The 17603-nt window shown below is 42.3% G+C and overlaps 1 protein-coding gene across 1 annotated transcript; it reads left to right on the top strand.

The window, feature by feature from the left end:
* Positions 1-2334: 2334 nt before the first annotated feature.
* LOC136462560 (nuclear transcription factor Y subunit B-3-like) lies at positions 2335-4141 on the top strand. The gene is made up of 5 exons (XM_066461656.1): positions 2335-2463; positions 2666-2845; positions 2981-2986; positions 3398-3584; positions 4049-4141. Exons 1-4 carry the CDS (start codon positions 2335-2337, stop codon positions 3491-3493), a joined length of 411 nt encoding a protein of 136 aa, XP_066317753.1. The 3' UTR covers positions 3494-3584; positions 4049-4141.
* The last annotated feature ends 13462 nt before the right edge of the window (positions 4142-17603 follow it).

The raw sequence follows: 17603 nt of genomic DNA, 5'->3' as shown, positions 1-17603 counted from the left end.
AAGTGAATACTATTTGAAAGAATCTTCTAGTATGGAACCACTTGTTTGATTTATCAATAAAGACCATTTCTTGAACATTTGCTATCTTCATGAGTACCACTTATAGGATATCACTTGTGAGTTGATCTAGACATTATTTGTAGATTCTTGATAAAATACTTGAGTCTAGATACCATTTGAAACAAACTAGATATCCATTTGCATTGTTGTCTTATGCTTGTACTCTTATCACTATCATGAGCTTCTATGATTGACTTGAACTAAAATGATTTGCCTAAGCTTCCAAGTTCAGTTTGAACCAATGACAAGCTTCTTCACACCTCTTGCAAGGGTTATCTTGCCAATGTTGTACTTGTCACTTGTTAGCAATCCAAATTAAGTCAAGTACTTGGGTTCACTAGCTCATGAACAAATTCATATACTAACCACTAGATCAAGTAATCATTCAAACAATAGTGGTAGCACTACTAGAAATGTGTTCATCAATGACGATTCAGTCATGACGCTTACAAATTTCGTCACAGAACAAGCGCTTTCTATGACGAAATTTCCAGCTTCGTCATAAGTAACAAGTGACGGAGCTTTGGCACGAAGAATAATGATGAAAACAAAAGAATCGTCATAAAACAACAAAACTAAATCGTCATAGATCGTTTGGCTCGTGTACCACCTTGAGGACGTGGCGCCGTGGTCCCACCTCGAGGACGTGGCGATGTGGTCCCACCATTGGGTCCCAACCTCGAAGACATGGCGATGCGGTCCCACCAGCGGGTCTCAGCCTGAGGACGTGGTGGCAAACAAGTGGGGCAGCGTGGCCCACACGGTCCAGGTGGACCTACATCCTTCCGTCTCCCTTTTTTTTTGCCAAAAAATAGCGCACGCAGGGAGATTCAAACCCGCGACCTGCTGCTAGACATGTTGGTGCATTACCACTGGAGCACTCGGCGTTTTGTGATAAAGGCATGCATGTTTTTCTATTTGTAAACGTATAATATGATAATTGATGATTTTTTTCCTAAAATTTTCTAAAATCATTCTCTATCAATTTATTTTGTTGGTTTTGTCAATATATACATATGAAAAGTTTAAGCAATTTAAAATTTGAATTTAAAAAAATTGCAACTTCAGACAAGATTTTAGTTCCCCAAATGATTTCAGCTGAAAAAGTGATAAATACCAAAGTTGAATAACTCATCAAGATCTACAACTTTTGTATTGGTCATGTCTTCATATGACAAAGTGGTAACGACATTGTTCACAAATGTGACACATCTCTCATAAGGTTTTATAAACTATATGAGACATGTGTAAGATTAGTGAACAATGTGTGCTAAGAATTTGTCAAATGAAGAAATGACCAAAATAAAAGTTATAGATATTCATGAGTGGAACAACTTTGGTATTCATCGCTTTTTATGTTGAAATCAATTTGGATCTCAAATTTTGGTTCGAACTTGTCGTTTTTCAAAATTTCAAATTTGAAAGGTTTAAATTTTGTCAAATGATAAGATGACTAAAATAAAAGTTGTAGATATTAATGAGTTGAACAACTTTGGTATTCATCACTTTTTATGTTTAAATCATTTTGGGTCTCAAATTTTGGTTCGAACTTGTTGTTTTTAAAAAATTCCAATTTGAAAGGTTCAAATTTTGTCAAATGACAAGATGACTAAAATAAAAGTTGTAGATATTAATGAGTTGAACAACTTTTGTATTCATCACTTTTTATGTTGACATCATTTTGGGTCTCAAATTTTGGTTCGAACGTGTCATTTTTTAAAATTTCAAATTTGAAAGGTTCAAATTTTGTCAAATGACAAGATGACCAAAATAAAAGTTGTAGATCTTGATGAGTTGAACAACTTTTGTATTCATCACTTTTGCATATGAAATCATTTAGGGTTTGAAAATTTAGTTTGAACTTGTCAAATTTCAAATTTCAAATTGATGAGTTGCAGAAGAAGTCCACTGGCAGGAGCTGGACCACGGGCCCTGGGCTAGGGCCCACTCCCTCCTCATCCCTATTTACAGCCGACGAACGGCCCGGATACCTCGGGTTCCTCCATCGCACCCACCCGGAGCGCCTCCTCTTCTCCAGCGTCCGATCCCCATTCCCCACTTCTCCTCCCTCTGCGGCCAGCTCTTGCCCCCTTCTCTCCCCTCCTCACCTCCCCGCGTGCGCGTTTTTATAAGGTACGTACGGCGCGTCGACACGCTGCGCGCCCGCCACCTTCCGATTCCCGGTGGTGCCTCTCTAAGCTCTGACGCGATCGATGCCGTGTGGCTTCGTCTTGGTGGATCTAGGGTTTCGGCGGAGGCGCCCGGTTGCCGGCGATGGTGGACGACGGCGGGAGCCACGAGGGTGGCGGAAGCGGCAGCGGCGGCGGCTACCGGGAGCAGGACCGGTTCCTGCCCATCGCCAACATCAGCCGTCTCCGAGTTCATATCCTTTGTCACCAGCGAGTGAGTTGACACGACGGCCTCGTTCGCTTGTCTTAAAGTTCGGCTTGTTCGGCTTGTTTTTTCAGACGGAACAGTGTTTTTCTCTCACAACAATTCAGCCGGAACAGTGTTTTTCAGCCAGTTTCAGCCAAAGTTCAGACCAGCGAACGGGGCCGACGTCCGGTAGCGTAGCCTTGGCCTTGGATCGTGTTCTCCTTTTTAGTTTGAGACAGTTTCTGATGTATGTGGCGACGGCGCGGATGCTGCTTGCAGGGCCAGCGACAAATGTCAGAAGGAGAAGAGAAAGACGATCAACGGGGACGATTTGCTTTGGGCGATGGCTACGTTAGGATTCGAGGAGTACGTCGAGCCTTTGAAGATTTACCTACAAAAGTACAGAGAGGTCATTGATGGCTTTCCCTCACTGTGTTGTAGATGTGGATCTTCTCTCTTTATTTTAATGTTTTGTACATCTCTCTCATGGTGTTTCTTTGTGCCCTTTGCATATTCAATTCTGGTGATGGGCTGATGATTGCAGATGGAGGTATGCAATCTTCATACTTTTATTTATTTTTTCTGTCAGAACAACACTTATTTGACTTTGCTTTGGCTGAACTGTAGAAGTGTACATTGTACTCAACATTATCAGGTTATTAACCTATAACACCTTAGTTAGAAAATATAGAGCACTTGACAGGAAATACATAATCAGTTTAGGAACCTGCAAACTAGTAGGCATTAACACCTGAACAAGACTGCTACTTCTAAGAAACAGTGCATACATGATCTCGTTTGTTTTCTAAATTGCCTATTGTTTGTTGGATCGCACGACTTACCAAGCAAGCTCCTGGGCAACTAGTGTTGTTGCTGTGAACAAGTTAATAGTCTCATGTACTGTTTGCACATCGAGGATGCAACTGAATATTGATCACAATTTTTCGGAAAATTCTTGTAGGGTGATAGTAAGCTGTCTACAAAGGCTGGCGAGGGCTCTGTAAAGAAGGATGCAATCAGTTCCCATGGTGGCACCAGTAGCTCAAGTAACCAGTAGCCGAGGTGGCTTGCCAGATCCGGTACATCGGGTACCTCCATGGCAAGACCGACGAGAGCATCAACGAGGGAGATTTTTGTACAAGTGTTAGGTAGTTCACTATCTTTGCACCGTCAGGTAGTTCAGTAGTAGAGATTTTTGAAATTTCAAGTCATATCTCTGCACCGTCAGGTAGTTCAGTAGTAGAGATTTTTGTACAAGTGTCAGGGGTAGTTCAGTAGTAGTACAATTTGTTTAGAAATCATGAGATCCATATATGTTAACTGCTATGATCCATATATGTTAGCTTATCTGAACCTGAAGAACTCATGGTACTGCATTCAGAACAATAGAAAGGCAGTTCATGCTGAGCATTCAGACAATTTGAGATGTACATTTCATAGAAGTTGTATTGGGGCATAAAAGAGTAGACAACTTTGCAGGAGTTGAAAAATTACCATCTTACTGTTTTTCAGATAAATAGGTATCTTGTCATATATTCTTTCTCAATCAGTTTCCAAAGGATCTTCTCATTTTAAACCTATGATCTCATCTGACATGTTCATTATCTTGTAGGAATCAAGTGAAAAGAACAAGCAGAATCGCCGTAAAGTCAAGTATCATCAAGCTACGGGTTCTCGCAGCTATGTGGCACACTTACATGCATATGTAAGTAAAGAGTACCCTGTACATATTTGCACTAAACAACTTATTTTGCATTTCATCTGAGAAAACTTTGCTGTAATTGATTATCTATGAAACAGAAAAAGAAGAAAAACAATGCAGAACCAAGCACAGAACAAAATGAAGAACTTGATGCGGTGGAGGCCTTCAAGACCTGCCATACCAGCTCCAAACATGGTCTGACTGAACTAGCAAGAGAAGCAGTTGTAAGTCACGACATCTGTTTCGCTGTGCCAACAACTATTCATTAATTGGATAATATGTCTTGTTTCAAACATTTTGTATTCTGTCTTTTGCTCAAAACTGGTCATAATCCAATATAGCTAGACATACTTGCTAAATAATAATCCTATGTTGTTGACTTCTACTTATATTCAGTTACCTGACAACAAATAAATGACTCATGATTGCATACCTATTTGGCATCAGTTTCTGTCAATGCAGCATAGGTTTTTATTTTTTAAAATACATCTTGTGTGATATTTCCTCCTCAAATTAATGCAATAAGTATCAACTAATGATGGGTCCGTTTCAGTCAAATATGGAAGCTTTGAGGACAGAACCTGTTGCTGAAGGTGAGACAGCAGTGTCCAGTGTGCAGGTTGTGTCCCAGGTGCTCTCCCAGAACAGCTCAAACTTTTTCCTGAAGAGTGTTGGCATCAAACCAGTGCCATCCTCCAAATCATCGTCATCAAATGAAAGCGAGCTTCGGGAGCAACTAGCAGCTCAAGCTACGGCTGCTGTACAAGGTGAAATCGATGAACTCAGGAAGAGAAGTGAAGAAGCTGAGGAAAAGCTGGTGAGGACACAAAAGGAGATGGAGGAGTACAAGAAGCTGACAGAGATAAACAACAAGGCAATGGAGGAGAACAATGCGCTGCTCAAGCGTATCTTGGCCATCAACAATGCTTCTTCGACATGAGCGCTGCTCGTAGCTGCTGGTTCATTAAGCAAGGGGTCTACTGGTGATTTTGTTTATGTAGTAACTTATGTTGCTGGTGGTTGGCAACTTTTTATTATTTCCTGTGATGTTAATGTGAACTGAGATGAAACTAGTTGTTCAAATATGATGTCTAGTGAGTTATGTGAACCGAGTTTAGAATTGTTGATTAAGTTGTTGGTCATTGGAATACTGGATCTGTTAATTTATGGAAGCTTTTGGTCATTCTAGTATTATTTGCATTCTATAATGAAATCAGCATCTACACTTGTGATGAATTATCTGACCTTTCTGTGACGATTTGGTAATTGATTGTGATGAATTTCTATTTACTTTAGTGACGAAAATGAGAACCTATCACAGCAAGCCTTGTGGCCCAATAAAAATTGGACACGTGGACCATCCACATCACTGGCCACGTCAACTGCCACGTGGTCGGACACGTCACCTGCAATGTGGACGCGCCACATGGACAAGACACGTCAGCTGCCAGCGTGGCAGACGTCGTCTAGCCGCCTAACAGACGGCAAGTCATGACGAAAAAGGGGCTATATCAATGACGAAAATAGATCGTCATAGAAAGAATACACTTCTATGACGGCGACCATTTCGTCATAGAACAAATGCACATCTATGACGAAAATAGACGTTTTGTCATGGTAGGTAAAATATGACGCGCATTCAATGACGAATACCATATCGTCACAAATTCGTCATAAAATAATATATGTGACGATTTTGGAGTCTTCAGTGATGAAAGAAGAGCATCATTGATGTACACATCCCTAGTAGTGTAGGCTATGAATTTAAACATTTCATTTGTTATGCATGATCCTATGAAGCTTGTACTATATGCACTAACCGCATACTAGTAAGGGATGAAATGATCATGCACATTACAAGGATACCTTTGCTATGTTGGAGTAGAGGATAGTCACATAGATTCCAATTCATTACTCCAATAGCAATGTGAAGTCCAATTATAAGCTTGGTGAAGACCAATAGATATCATGTTGAATTTTATTCTTCACCCATATGAAATGAATACCACTTATGATCAAGTGCACTTTCTTGTTGTGGTTGACTTGCTTTATCTTTTGATCTTTGCTTGCATGAGAGTATCAATTTGAGAATATCACTTGACATATCATGATTAGCTCTCTTTTGGGTGTTGCTTCCTTTTCTTAATCAACCCTTTTGATTGCTTCAACTAAGCATCTCAAATGTTCCTCGGATCACCACTTCCATGTTAGCCTTCCAAGTACCACACTTGGTTTACCTATACATAGGCGGCAAGCCCCTACACTAGGGAGAAGTGACCTCTCTCCAAGAACCATTCTTGACACTCACTTGAAATAACTTGATTGATTGATCCAAGTGATGGACTTAACTTGATGAGTAAACTTGATTCCTTCTTTAAGTCCTTTGCTTTCTTCTTGTTTAAGTTCTTTTCTTTCTACCAAATGATTTCCAATAGTCACTAGAACTTAACCTTCAACTTCATCTTGAGTTTGATCTTGATCTTCCAATTTTAGTACCAAATATATGCAAAATACACTACACAATCAAATGGCCTTGTACTCTTTTCTTGTCATGCTTTTAGATCATCTCAAAACCAAACTTAGGTACCTCAAACACTTGTAAACATGTTTCCAACTTGAGGACCTTTCAATCAAAGTGACTCTAGATCAGTCTAACATTTGTCACTTTTCTAATAGATTTTGTACCCTTCAAAGAAATAAGCATATCTCCCAAAGTACAAATCCAAATACCACTAAATTGGGTGGAGATGTTCTTTACTAAGTTATCTAGCAGCTGTAAAAAATTTAGCTTCATTGGACTTCTAGATTGCTGCCATATTTCAATTCTTCCACCACTGCTACATGCTGAAAACTGCTGCAGTATAGCTGACAAGAACCACTCCAAAACCGAAGCATTTCTTATCCAATTTTCATGAAATTTCTACAGCATCTTATACCATAAGTCTAGGGCATGTACACCAATTTTTATGCCAATCCAATAAGTTTTGATTTCTCAAACAAGCTCACTCAGATTTTCAATATATGACAGATTTTAATCACTTGAGCTATACTTCATCAAATATGAATCAAACTTGATACTAACTTGTTTGAATACTTCTATAAGACATATATCCATTCAAACCACTTACTAAAAGTCATCTCATGAATTTATCCAACACAAATCAATCCAAACTTGACTACTAATCAATTATCCATTCAATCATCTCATAGCAAGCAACATTGCATATTTATCCAATTCAATCAACTCATATGCACCCAAATGAAATGATCAACAAAAGATATACTTTTGGTTAGCTCATGATCATCCAACTAGCAAGCTTCCACTCAATTATTTGCAAGTCATCAAATATATTCAATGAATCACTAACAACTTGAATTATAGCACTTGTATGTTGTAGCACATTTGGACTTCATTCAATTTTCATTTAGCATTGGGTTGGATATGCACTAAGCTTCAATGCTTGATTCAACATATGATGATTAATATGAACACTATTTGAATCAAGCCTCCAATGCCATGGTACCTACACACATTCATCCACTTTTTGATGGTACCCAAACAATTTTGGGTCCTCTCAAGTTAGGAGCAACATACTTAGGCAATGCCTTAGTATGAGTAGCGGGATATTTTGCAATAGCAACCATAGAGGTACCATCACCATCCTTTCTAAGCATATCATGATCATCAATTGAAATAGGCTTAGAAATTTTACCTAGGGGACATGAATGTGCCATGTGCCCCCTTTCCCAGCATGAGTAGCACTTTCTCTTTGCTTGAGCCTTCTCTTCTTTGCTCTTGTGGTGCTTCTCATTGCCTTGCCTCTCATGGATTGCTTGAGCCTTCTTCTCAAGCTTGGTAGGACACTTAGAGGCAAAGTGTCCCATACTTCCACACTTGAAGCACTTGATGTAAGCAAAATCTTTCTTCTCATCTTCATTCTTGCTCATCATCTTGGCATCTTGAGTTTGCATTGGATGCCTTGCCTTTCCACCCCTTCTTGTTTTCTTCTTCTTTATCATCAAATCACTACCATCTTCATGGTTGATCTTGATTTGAACTTGGGGTGTCTTCTCTTGCTCAACTTGTGGCTTAGGTTGAGGCTTCACTTGTTGCTTCACCAATTGCTTGGTTGGGCACATTGAGGTAAGATGACCCCAAGTGCGGCACTTGAAGCACTTCACATGCCTTAGCCTCTCTTCTTCTTTCTTCAACTTGAGCTTTTCTTCATTGGGGCAACCATTTGCAAGATATCCCACTTTATGGCACTTGAAGCACATGAAATGAGAGAGCTTCTCTTATTCTTGCTTCTTCATCTCTCTTTCATATCTTCTCTTGCCCTATCTTTTTCCCTTGATCTTGCTCTTGTTGAAGTCAATGCCACTTATGTCATTGCGGCTTTCTTGATAATTGACTTTGCTAGTCTTGAAGCCGACTCCACTCTTGTCACCAAAGTTTCTTTGAGTCTTCAACATATGCTCAAAGGTGACTTGAGAGTTGTAGCACCTCTCTAACTTGTTGCTCAATTTCTTCACTTGTTCATTGAGCTCATTGTTCTCCTTCAAAAGGTTAGTCTCACAAGACATAGAAGTAGAACAAGCATCTATATGTGAAGAGCATGGCATTTCTAATAAATCATCACAAGAGGTGGATACATGCTTCTTTCCTATATCACAAGGATTAGCAATAGTATGTGATTGATCAATTGACCCATGTGATGAACTCTCATTGTTTTTAAGTTTCTTTGTAAATACTTTAATGAGAGAAGCATGTTGTTCTAATAATTCATCATGAGATGCAAGTAGTGTCTCATGATTCAATTTAAGCTCATCAAGTGAAGATTTATATGCATCAAGTAATTTCTTATGTTCTTCACAAGAGTTCTTTAGAAATGAGTTTTCATTTTCTAATTTCAATGTTTTAGCTTTCTCATTTTCTAAAGACATGGTCATGCTAGCAAGTCTACTAACAAGCTCATCATATGAATCAACATGATCAACCACATCATCATTTGATACCTTAGTGTCACCTTGTGACATGAGACAATGTGGTGTGGTGGTTGGGCTTGTAGTAGCATCATCATGGCTTGAGCATGAACCATCATCACCATCAAGTGTGCATGGGGTAGCATCATCACTTGCAACACTTGTGGCATCATCATCAACCTTGTCAAGTGAACTTGTAGTGGATCGATCATCATCATCACTTGACCATGAGGTGGAGCAATCTTTCACAATCACCAAATTGTGATCATGCTCGACACACTCATGCACCTCCTTCTTAGGCTCATCCTCCTTCTTCAATTTGTCATCATCCCATGTGGAGGAATCACCGAAGGTTTCCTTGATGGACTCCCATATCTCAGGAGCGGTTCCCTTGATGTTTACTTGTTTCATCAAATCAAAGCTTAAAGCATCCATTAGAAAACAATAAGCATGTGCATCAAATTCATAGAGAACTCTTTGAGCTTTGGTGAGATTTCTATGGTCCAAGACATGGGTGAGACCACTTGTTACAACCCACCAAAATTTAGGTCCCTTTGCACGAAAATGATCAAGCATGTGATTTTTCCAAAGTGCAAAGTTCGTGCCATCAAAAATGTGTGCCTCACAAACATCTAGCCCATTAGACGCCATCCTCTCGGGTCGGTGAAGACCACAAATGAGAGACCTAGCTCTGATACCACTTGTAAGGTCGAGATGGCGACTAGAGAGGGAGTGAATAGTCCTTTTTAAAACTTAATCATGTTGGCTAACCGAAACAAGTGCGGAATTAAAACTATCGGTCTAGCCAAGACTACACCCCTCTGTCTATGTTCTCTAGCACCTTCCAAAGATACTAAACAAGCAACAAAGGTGTCGGGCTAGCTAGAGCTCACCTAACCAATTCTAGGAGCAAGGTCATAAAAACCTATGCCTCAAGTACTTTAAGCAACAAGGGAGCTCCTACACATGCTAGTAAGCAAAAGCACAAAGCCAACTAAGCTCACTAGCAATGCTCAATGACAAGGCAACCAATGCCAAATTAGAGAGTGCAATTACTTAGCTACACAAACTAAGTAATATGACTAACAAGGTTACACAAACCAAATTAGCCACGCAAGGGAGCTACTTCTATGCTTACACAAGCAAGAAGGTAATTAGCAAGCTACACAAGCTAACTAATTAAAAAAGCAACAACACAAGCTCAATGTATATGAAAGTAATCGCAAGCTTGTGTAATGGGGATGCAAACCAACGGGAAGAACAAGGTTGACACGATGATTTTTCTCCTGAGGTTCATGTGTTTGCTAACACGCTAGTCCCTGTTGTGTCGACCGCACACTTGGTGGTTCGGCGGCTAATTGGCATCACCCGCCAAGCCCACACGTCGGGCGCCGCAAGAACCTACCCCAAAGGTGAGGGTAGCTCAATGACACACTTTACTAAAGTTGCTCTTCGCGACTTCCGTGGGGCGAGCACAATGCCCCTCACAAGCTCTTCTCCGGAGCGCCGCACAAACTTCTTGCGGGCTTCGACGGAGACCACCACCAAGCCATCTAGGAGGTGGCAACCTCCAAGAGTAACAAGCACCGCCGGCTTGCAACTCGATCACCTAGTGCCACTCGATGCAACTTCACGATGCAATCGCACTAGAATCGCTCACTCACACAATCGAATGATCACTATCAAGTATGTGTGAGATGAAGGGCTCCTAAGCACTCTCAAGCATGGACACAAAGTCCCCCAAAGTGCTTAGCTCCAGCCATGGCCGAAGGCCACTTCTATTTATAGCCCCATGGGCTAAACTAGCTGTTACCCCTTCACTGGGCGTTTTTCGGGCCGACCGGACGCAGCACCGGGTGCTGCACCGATCGTGCATACCGGACGCGTCCGGTCGCTATACCGGATGTGTCCGGTAGCTGTCTGACCGTCACGTGTTCGACCGTTGCCTCCAACGGCTCTCTGACAACACGACCGGACACTCAGCAAGAAACGACCGGACGCTCAGCCACTGAGTCCGGTTGAGTCCAGTAAGCCTCAAGGGCCGACCGGACGCTGAGCCTCAGCGTCCGGTCAAGTACAGCAAGCACCCACCGACGACCGGACACGTCCGGTCACACCGGACCAAACGCTGCCAGTGTCCGATCGACTACTCTACCGAATACTACCTTCTCTGCTTCACACCGGACGCATCCGGTGTGGCGACCGGACGTGTCCGATCACTGAGTACGCCGCCAAATACCGGATGTGTCCGGTCACCATACCGGACGCGTCCGGTCACTCTATAACCAGCGCGACTCACTCGTTTTCATCACCAACTTCTTCTCCTTTGCAAATGTGCCAACACCACCAAGTGTACACCATCATGTGTATGTGTGTTAGCATTTTGACAATCATTTTTCAAAGGATTAGCCACTCACCTTGCCACGCCACTCGATCCTAGCGACGATGCAAAGTTAGATCACTCGAGTGGCACTAGATGATCGATATGCAAACAAGTTTGCCCCTCTTGATAGTACGGCCATCTATCCTAAACCCGATCATAAACTTCTCTACACACCTATGACCGGTGAAATGAAATGCCCTAGGTTATATCTTTGCCTTGCACATTCCATTTCATCTCCTCCAATGTTGATGCAACACATGCACCAACATGATCAACAATGATATGATCCACTTCATATCATCACGTGATCATATTGGTTCATCGATCTTGACTTCACTTGCTCTTCACCGTTGACATCGTCCATCAGCACCAAGTCTTGCTCAAGCTTCACCGCCACGCGGTCCATCACTCCAAAGCCTTCGACTTGCCCTTCACGCTTGCAACCGGTCCATCAAGCCAAGTCTTGTCTTGATCTTCTCCACCTTGATCACATGACTCAATGTCATGTCTCATGTGCATTTAAGCTCCTTCATCATCACATGTGTGAGCTTTGCAACATCTCCAAGCCATTTTCACCTTTATGGCATATGTTGCTCACACACATGTACCTGTGGACTAATCACCTATGTATCTCACATAAACACAATTATTCTACCTAGGTTGTCACTCAATTACCAAAACCACACAAGGACCTTTCAGCGCGCCATCCGCGCCTCCGCAGGCGGTGCCCAGGGTGCCGGCTGCGGGTCACTCGGCGGCTTAGCTCGGCTATAGGGAAGATAAGAGAGAGAGAGGAAAGTTTGGGTGGCTAACAAATGGGCCCCACTGTAGGGTAAAGTGGTTATTTCATCTATCTGTTTGACATCGTTGGAGATAAAACTAGACGGAATGGCTTCGAGGACAAAAGAGTTTAGAGTAGTGGCATATGTGAGAACTCAACTTTTTAATGGTTTATGGGTAATTAACAACTTTTTTAATGGCACACAAGTAAAAGCCTCTCGGTTGCAAGGTCTGTGGGTGCGAGGACGTCCCGAGAGCGGATATTCGCCCAAGATGCGGGATCACTTCGCCCGCAAAAATCGAGTGGACGGGGGCAGCCTCGGTGAGACGACCGTACGACTGCCGCACGCGCACGCAAGAGAACAGGAAGAAGTCGGGGCTCACAGGCCGGGGTTGGGGAAGAAGTGGGTGACCTTCCACCAGGGAGCTCGACCGCCTGACCACCACGTGGGTGAGCGCACGGTTGATGCTGCCAAGGAAGGATGCAGAGGAGTCACATGGGGAAGCTTGGAACAAGGTGGACGCGTGCGGCCAGCCAGAGCTCGACGGCCACCGGCAGCGACTACGGAGGCGAGGCCCAGGCGCACGGCCACGGGGTTGTGAGCGACGGAGATGCGGTTCTGCGATGGAAGAGAATGAAGAAGAAAGGATAAGGAAGAGGAAAAAAGAAAAAAAGAAAAAAGAAAAGGAAAAAAAGTAAAATAAACTAAATAGTGGGCCCTACATGTCAATGACTCATCAGAAAACTAGTCATCCCGCCCCTCCTCATCCAAACAAAATATAGAAGGGAAAATTGGTTTTATAGCCCTCAAAGATCCACAGAATCGTAAAGTACCACTGAAAGATGTCTCCAACGTAAAATACCATTGAAAGTTCCAAACCCTAACTAATTCTAACACTCTGTTACCTTTTGGCTCTAACGACGTCAAATAGGACAAAAGTACCCCTGAACCGTTATATCTCATTTCAGTAAGCTGAGAACGACTGTTTCACCTATATCACCACATAAGTTATGGCTCTAACTAATTCTAGCACGTTGTTTGAGCACATAAACCACAGCTATTTCAGGACATCAACCGTCCAAGTGAAATAGCCATTTCAGCAACACATGCAAAACACAGTAATTTTAGCACATAACAGTGATTCCAGGCAGGAAAAATGGTAATTTCAGCACATTAACCATCCAAGATAACAAGCCATTACATCATCCCTTTTAGCAACAGTCTTGATAGGGAATTTGAACACAAAAAACAGTAATTCTAGCACACCACAACCATCTTCCAGTACACATAACAGTTGACAAGTTTTAGTACACACAACACAAGACAAGTTCAGGACATAGCACAAGTTCTAATTTTCATCTAACTAGCAGATAACAATGCCATAGATAGCTTTTTGCATGACAAATCCAAGCCTCATTTATGATGAGCCTTCTAGCAATGCCTCCTGGAGATATATCTTGTGATTTGCTCCTGGTTGTAGGCCGTAGACTGGCTGGTGTGGAAATAGCAGCCGCCATTTGTCTTGTTGTTGGCCCTGGACTTACACGTGATAGTGTGGCTAAGGAAGTAGAGGTTGTTGCAAATTCCTTCTTGGATTTTTAGGAGCATTGGTGGACTTTGTAGTATCCTTTGCTTTCCTCTTACTACACAACAGGAAGGTAGTGAAGGCATAAGTAGTAAAAATGATGAAAACACTCATGAACATGGTATTGAAACTAAGGTGAGAGAGCTTAAATGTACCTAGATTTCTTGTTTTCTCCCCTTTATTATCCACTTTCTTGTTTTCTTGCAGCACTTTTGCAATCTTATCTCCTTCAGCTACCTTTGCCTTCTTGAAATACCTCCATTCTTCATCAGCCCCAATTGGTTCATCTCCGTCAGGGTCAACACCGGGCTCCATGTAGTGCTCCTTTTCTTCCTCTTCTACTCTAGCAGGACCAGCGGCTGTAAGTCCAAGTTCGAGTACTTTAGCCCATTCTTGACCATTATATTGTGGCACCTCTTGTTTAGCTTGAGCCGAGGACTCATTCACCTCATCTGTGACTTGAATATGTTGCTCATTCAACTCATCTGTCACCTGAACTAGCTGCAACTTGCTATCTATGACCAGATTGTTTTCATTGAGTCACATTCAGAGCACCTACACTTGAGCATCTATCAACCATCATAATAAACTTCACCTATCTTGATGCCCGCAATAAGGTCAGAAGCTCCTTATCACTAGCAAGCCACATTATTTGACCATTCTGATCTGAATACCAGAAATTTGGTTCTTGATAACTTGCCCAGTTGTAATGCTTTGAAACATCGTCCTCCATCTCAATGATGGAGTACTCCTCTGGATCCACCCACCACTCCAAACGCCAGCCTTTACAGTACATAGATCGATCATCCTCGATAGTAGAGAATGAGTAGACATCAATGAAAATTTTACAACCATTCTTCTCATCGATCCTGAAAGAGTAGCAGTGCAGGAAATTAACAGCACTGCCTGTAGCAATTTCCATAGGATCAAGATCAACACTGACCAACCGCATCCATACACCACAAACGGATCACATTTTTAGAGAAACAAACTAATTTAACATAGAGCATGTGACAGAACTACCCGAAATAACGTACTTATAGATGCGCTTGTCTTCCACTGACACTAAGCGCCCTGAGAGCGTGCTACATCGGGCAGGTTCCGTCGGGCACACCCCAAGGGAGAGCCCAAAAGATCCACATTTTCCCTAATGATCCAATAATAAGAACGAGTTACAAACTTAGTCCATTTCATACATCCAGAGTTCTTAAAAATTTGTATTATTACATTATCAAAGTCAGAGTGCAAAATATTAAACAGCAGAATAAAAATAAACATCAAGTAAACATCTATCGATAATAAGCAAGGATCCGTCTGTGCCCACCTGAAGAATCCTTCACACAACGGCTATGTCTCAAGCAGTACCTACAACAGGGGTAAATAAACCCTGAGTACACAATGTACTCGTAAGACTTATCCGACTAGTCGGAATAATTTCTTGACTCCAAGGGATATGATAAGCTTTATGGTTTGCTGGTTTCCTTTTTGCAGAAAGCAATTCTAATAGTGAATCCTTATTTATGTTATTATTAGCAGTCATGATTAATTCATTATCTAGCCATTCTATGTAAGCACATGTTCTACTTTCAAGCAAGAGTTGAGCAAACAGTTCCATTTCATCACCTTTCATCTTTCAGTTCTTACTACGGTGCTAGAGTTTAGACAAGTTGTACCGATACGGTGGCAATTCATGAATCAATGTGACTAGCTGGGTACCCCAAAACACATGCCTCACTTATACCCTAGGCATAAGCAGGACCAACTCACCACTCTCCTGTCAAGGGGTCTAGGTCCCCATCCAAACTTGGACTTCAAGCCCCCGCTCCTCAGTCCTGGACTTAGTGCGGTGCTTAGACCTCCACCATCCCTGCCTCCAATCAGTCAGTCTGGAAAGAGCTAGAACCCATGACAAGAGAGCAACAAGCCTTCCCTGCGCCCATACCTAAGTATGTGCTCGGGATAATAAATCTATGACTTGCCCAGCATCCATTGCAACGGCTGGTCCTTAACCGACATAGATAGGGAAAAAGTGTAACCAAGTTATGCCCCATTGACCGCAGGACACAACCTCTTACAACCACCAATACCCAAACCATATCCCTGCCCGGTCTCTATTTTCCTTTCCACCATTTTATCATGAGCGATAATAATCACCTATTGTGAGTAACGATAGGTTACTCACGCTACCGAAATCCTGAGCATAGCAGCTACTCGACCTATACTAGTAGGACTCATAGGTAGATATATTTATGCATGTAGTTTCCATAAAATGCATGTAATGTAAATGCACATCATATATATTCAGTGATCATTCAAAATAAGGGTTATGCATCGGGGCTTGCCTTGGGCAGGCGGTGTGTCAACAAAGTCAGCAACTGATGCCTCCAGGACTCCCTCCTGAACGAGAATCTACTCCTCGTACTCTTCAATGATCTCCTCGAAGTCCTATTCGTCCATAGGCATGAACTCTACCAACTCATTATCTACATGCATGAAATGATGATGCAACACTTAGTAATACGACAACAGCAACTCTTAAAATACGAACACACCTATCAAGCTACTAAGCTAGTTCTACCGACTAAGGTGCTAAGTTACCTATTGTTACCACCAACAAGTATGAAACATGGCATGTACTATCTTAGCAACTAAAGGCATTCTTACTCTTAATACTGATTTACTAAATGTATACTAAAACAAGGAGTACTAGCTACTGTATTTATCAACCTACTCAAGGGCTACAAAAACTACCGTGAGCACATAATAATCTAATGAACCTACCGTAAAAATTTCATGGCTAAAACTATCACCAATTTGCCACAAAAATTCCTACAAATATGAAGCTAAATAATACTAAGCTCTCCTAAATGAATTAATGAATCTATCATTATCATAGATAACTATAAACTAACTACACCAACAGATAGATAGCATTTTTGTGAACCTAACAAATTTTGTTTCACTATTTTTGGACATCTACAGAATTTACTATAAATTTTCAAAGATCAGCTCAAAACTAAATTGAATAAACCTTTACTAATTCACTACAAAATGAAAAACCAAAATCCACCACGTGGCCCACGAGCGAGCGGCGCGGCCCACTCCCACGCATCGCGTGCGCGCACGTGCAGCACATCGGCACGGCCCACGTGGCTCGGCCCACGCGCGACAGTGGCCCACAGAGGGGAGACACGCGCACATGCCGACGCTTATGCAAAAGAGCCCTCGACTTTCAACCAAATGGACCTGCAGTCCTTTCTACTATTTCCCTCTCTCTCTGACTCTCTCACTAACCCCCCCAACTTACTTTGAATTCTTGTACCAAAGTCCCTAGCCAGAACTTATTAGAGGCCACGACATCTTTGGCCAAACACCGACGAGCATGGACCTCCTCGGCAGCAAACATCACCACCGTGACACTCTTCATCACAAGCGCAGTCGATAGAGGTATAAAACACCACGATTGGTGCCGCATAGAGGCGTGGCCATGCACCACGGTGGGTTTGGCCGCGGTGACACTAACGCCAGTGAAAACATCTAGCCTAGCGCTACCATCACTACCTAGACTCCATGCCTAGAGTACTAATAACATTCTAGAGGTCCTAGATATACCCATTCTACTCCCAAATGAGCCGGTCACAGACACAACATCTACACCATGTTCGTCGGAGGCGGCCATGCGCTCCAGCGAGCCTCGACCCTAACCGATTCAACCATCTACCTTAGGTCAAG

This window comes from Miscanthus floridulus, chromosome 1, assembly GCF_019320115.1.
Source record: "Miscanthus floridulus cultivar M001 chromosome 1, ASM1932011v1, whole genome shotgun sequence".
Classification (NCBI taxonomy): Eukaryota; Viridiplantae; Streptophyta; class Magnoliopsida; order Poales; family Poaceae; genus Miscanthus; species Miscanthus floridulus.
This window is presented reverse-complemented; position numbering and strand designations above follow the sequence as displayed.

What these genes read in the sequence shown, in the direction of transcription:
- LOC136462560 (XM_066461656.1), top strand. Translation starts at nt 2,335, where the DNA reads ATGGTGGACGACGGCGGGAGCCACGAGGGTGGCGGAAGCGGCAGCGGC. An exon ending in ATATCCTTTGTCACCAGCGA is followed by an intron (nt 2,464 to 2,665) that starts GTGAGTTGACAC and finishes TCTCCTTTTTAG; the next exon opens with TTTGAGACAGTTTCTGATGT.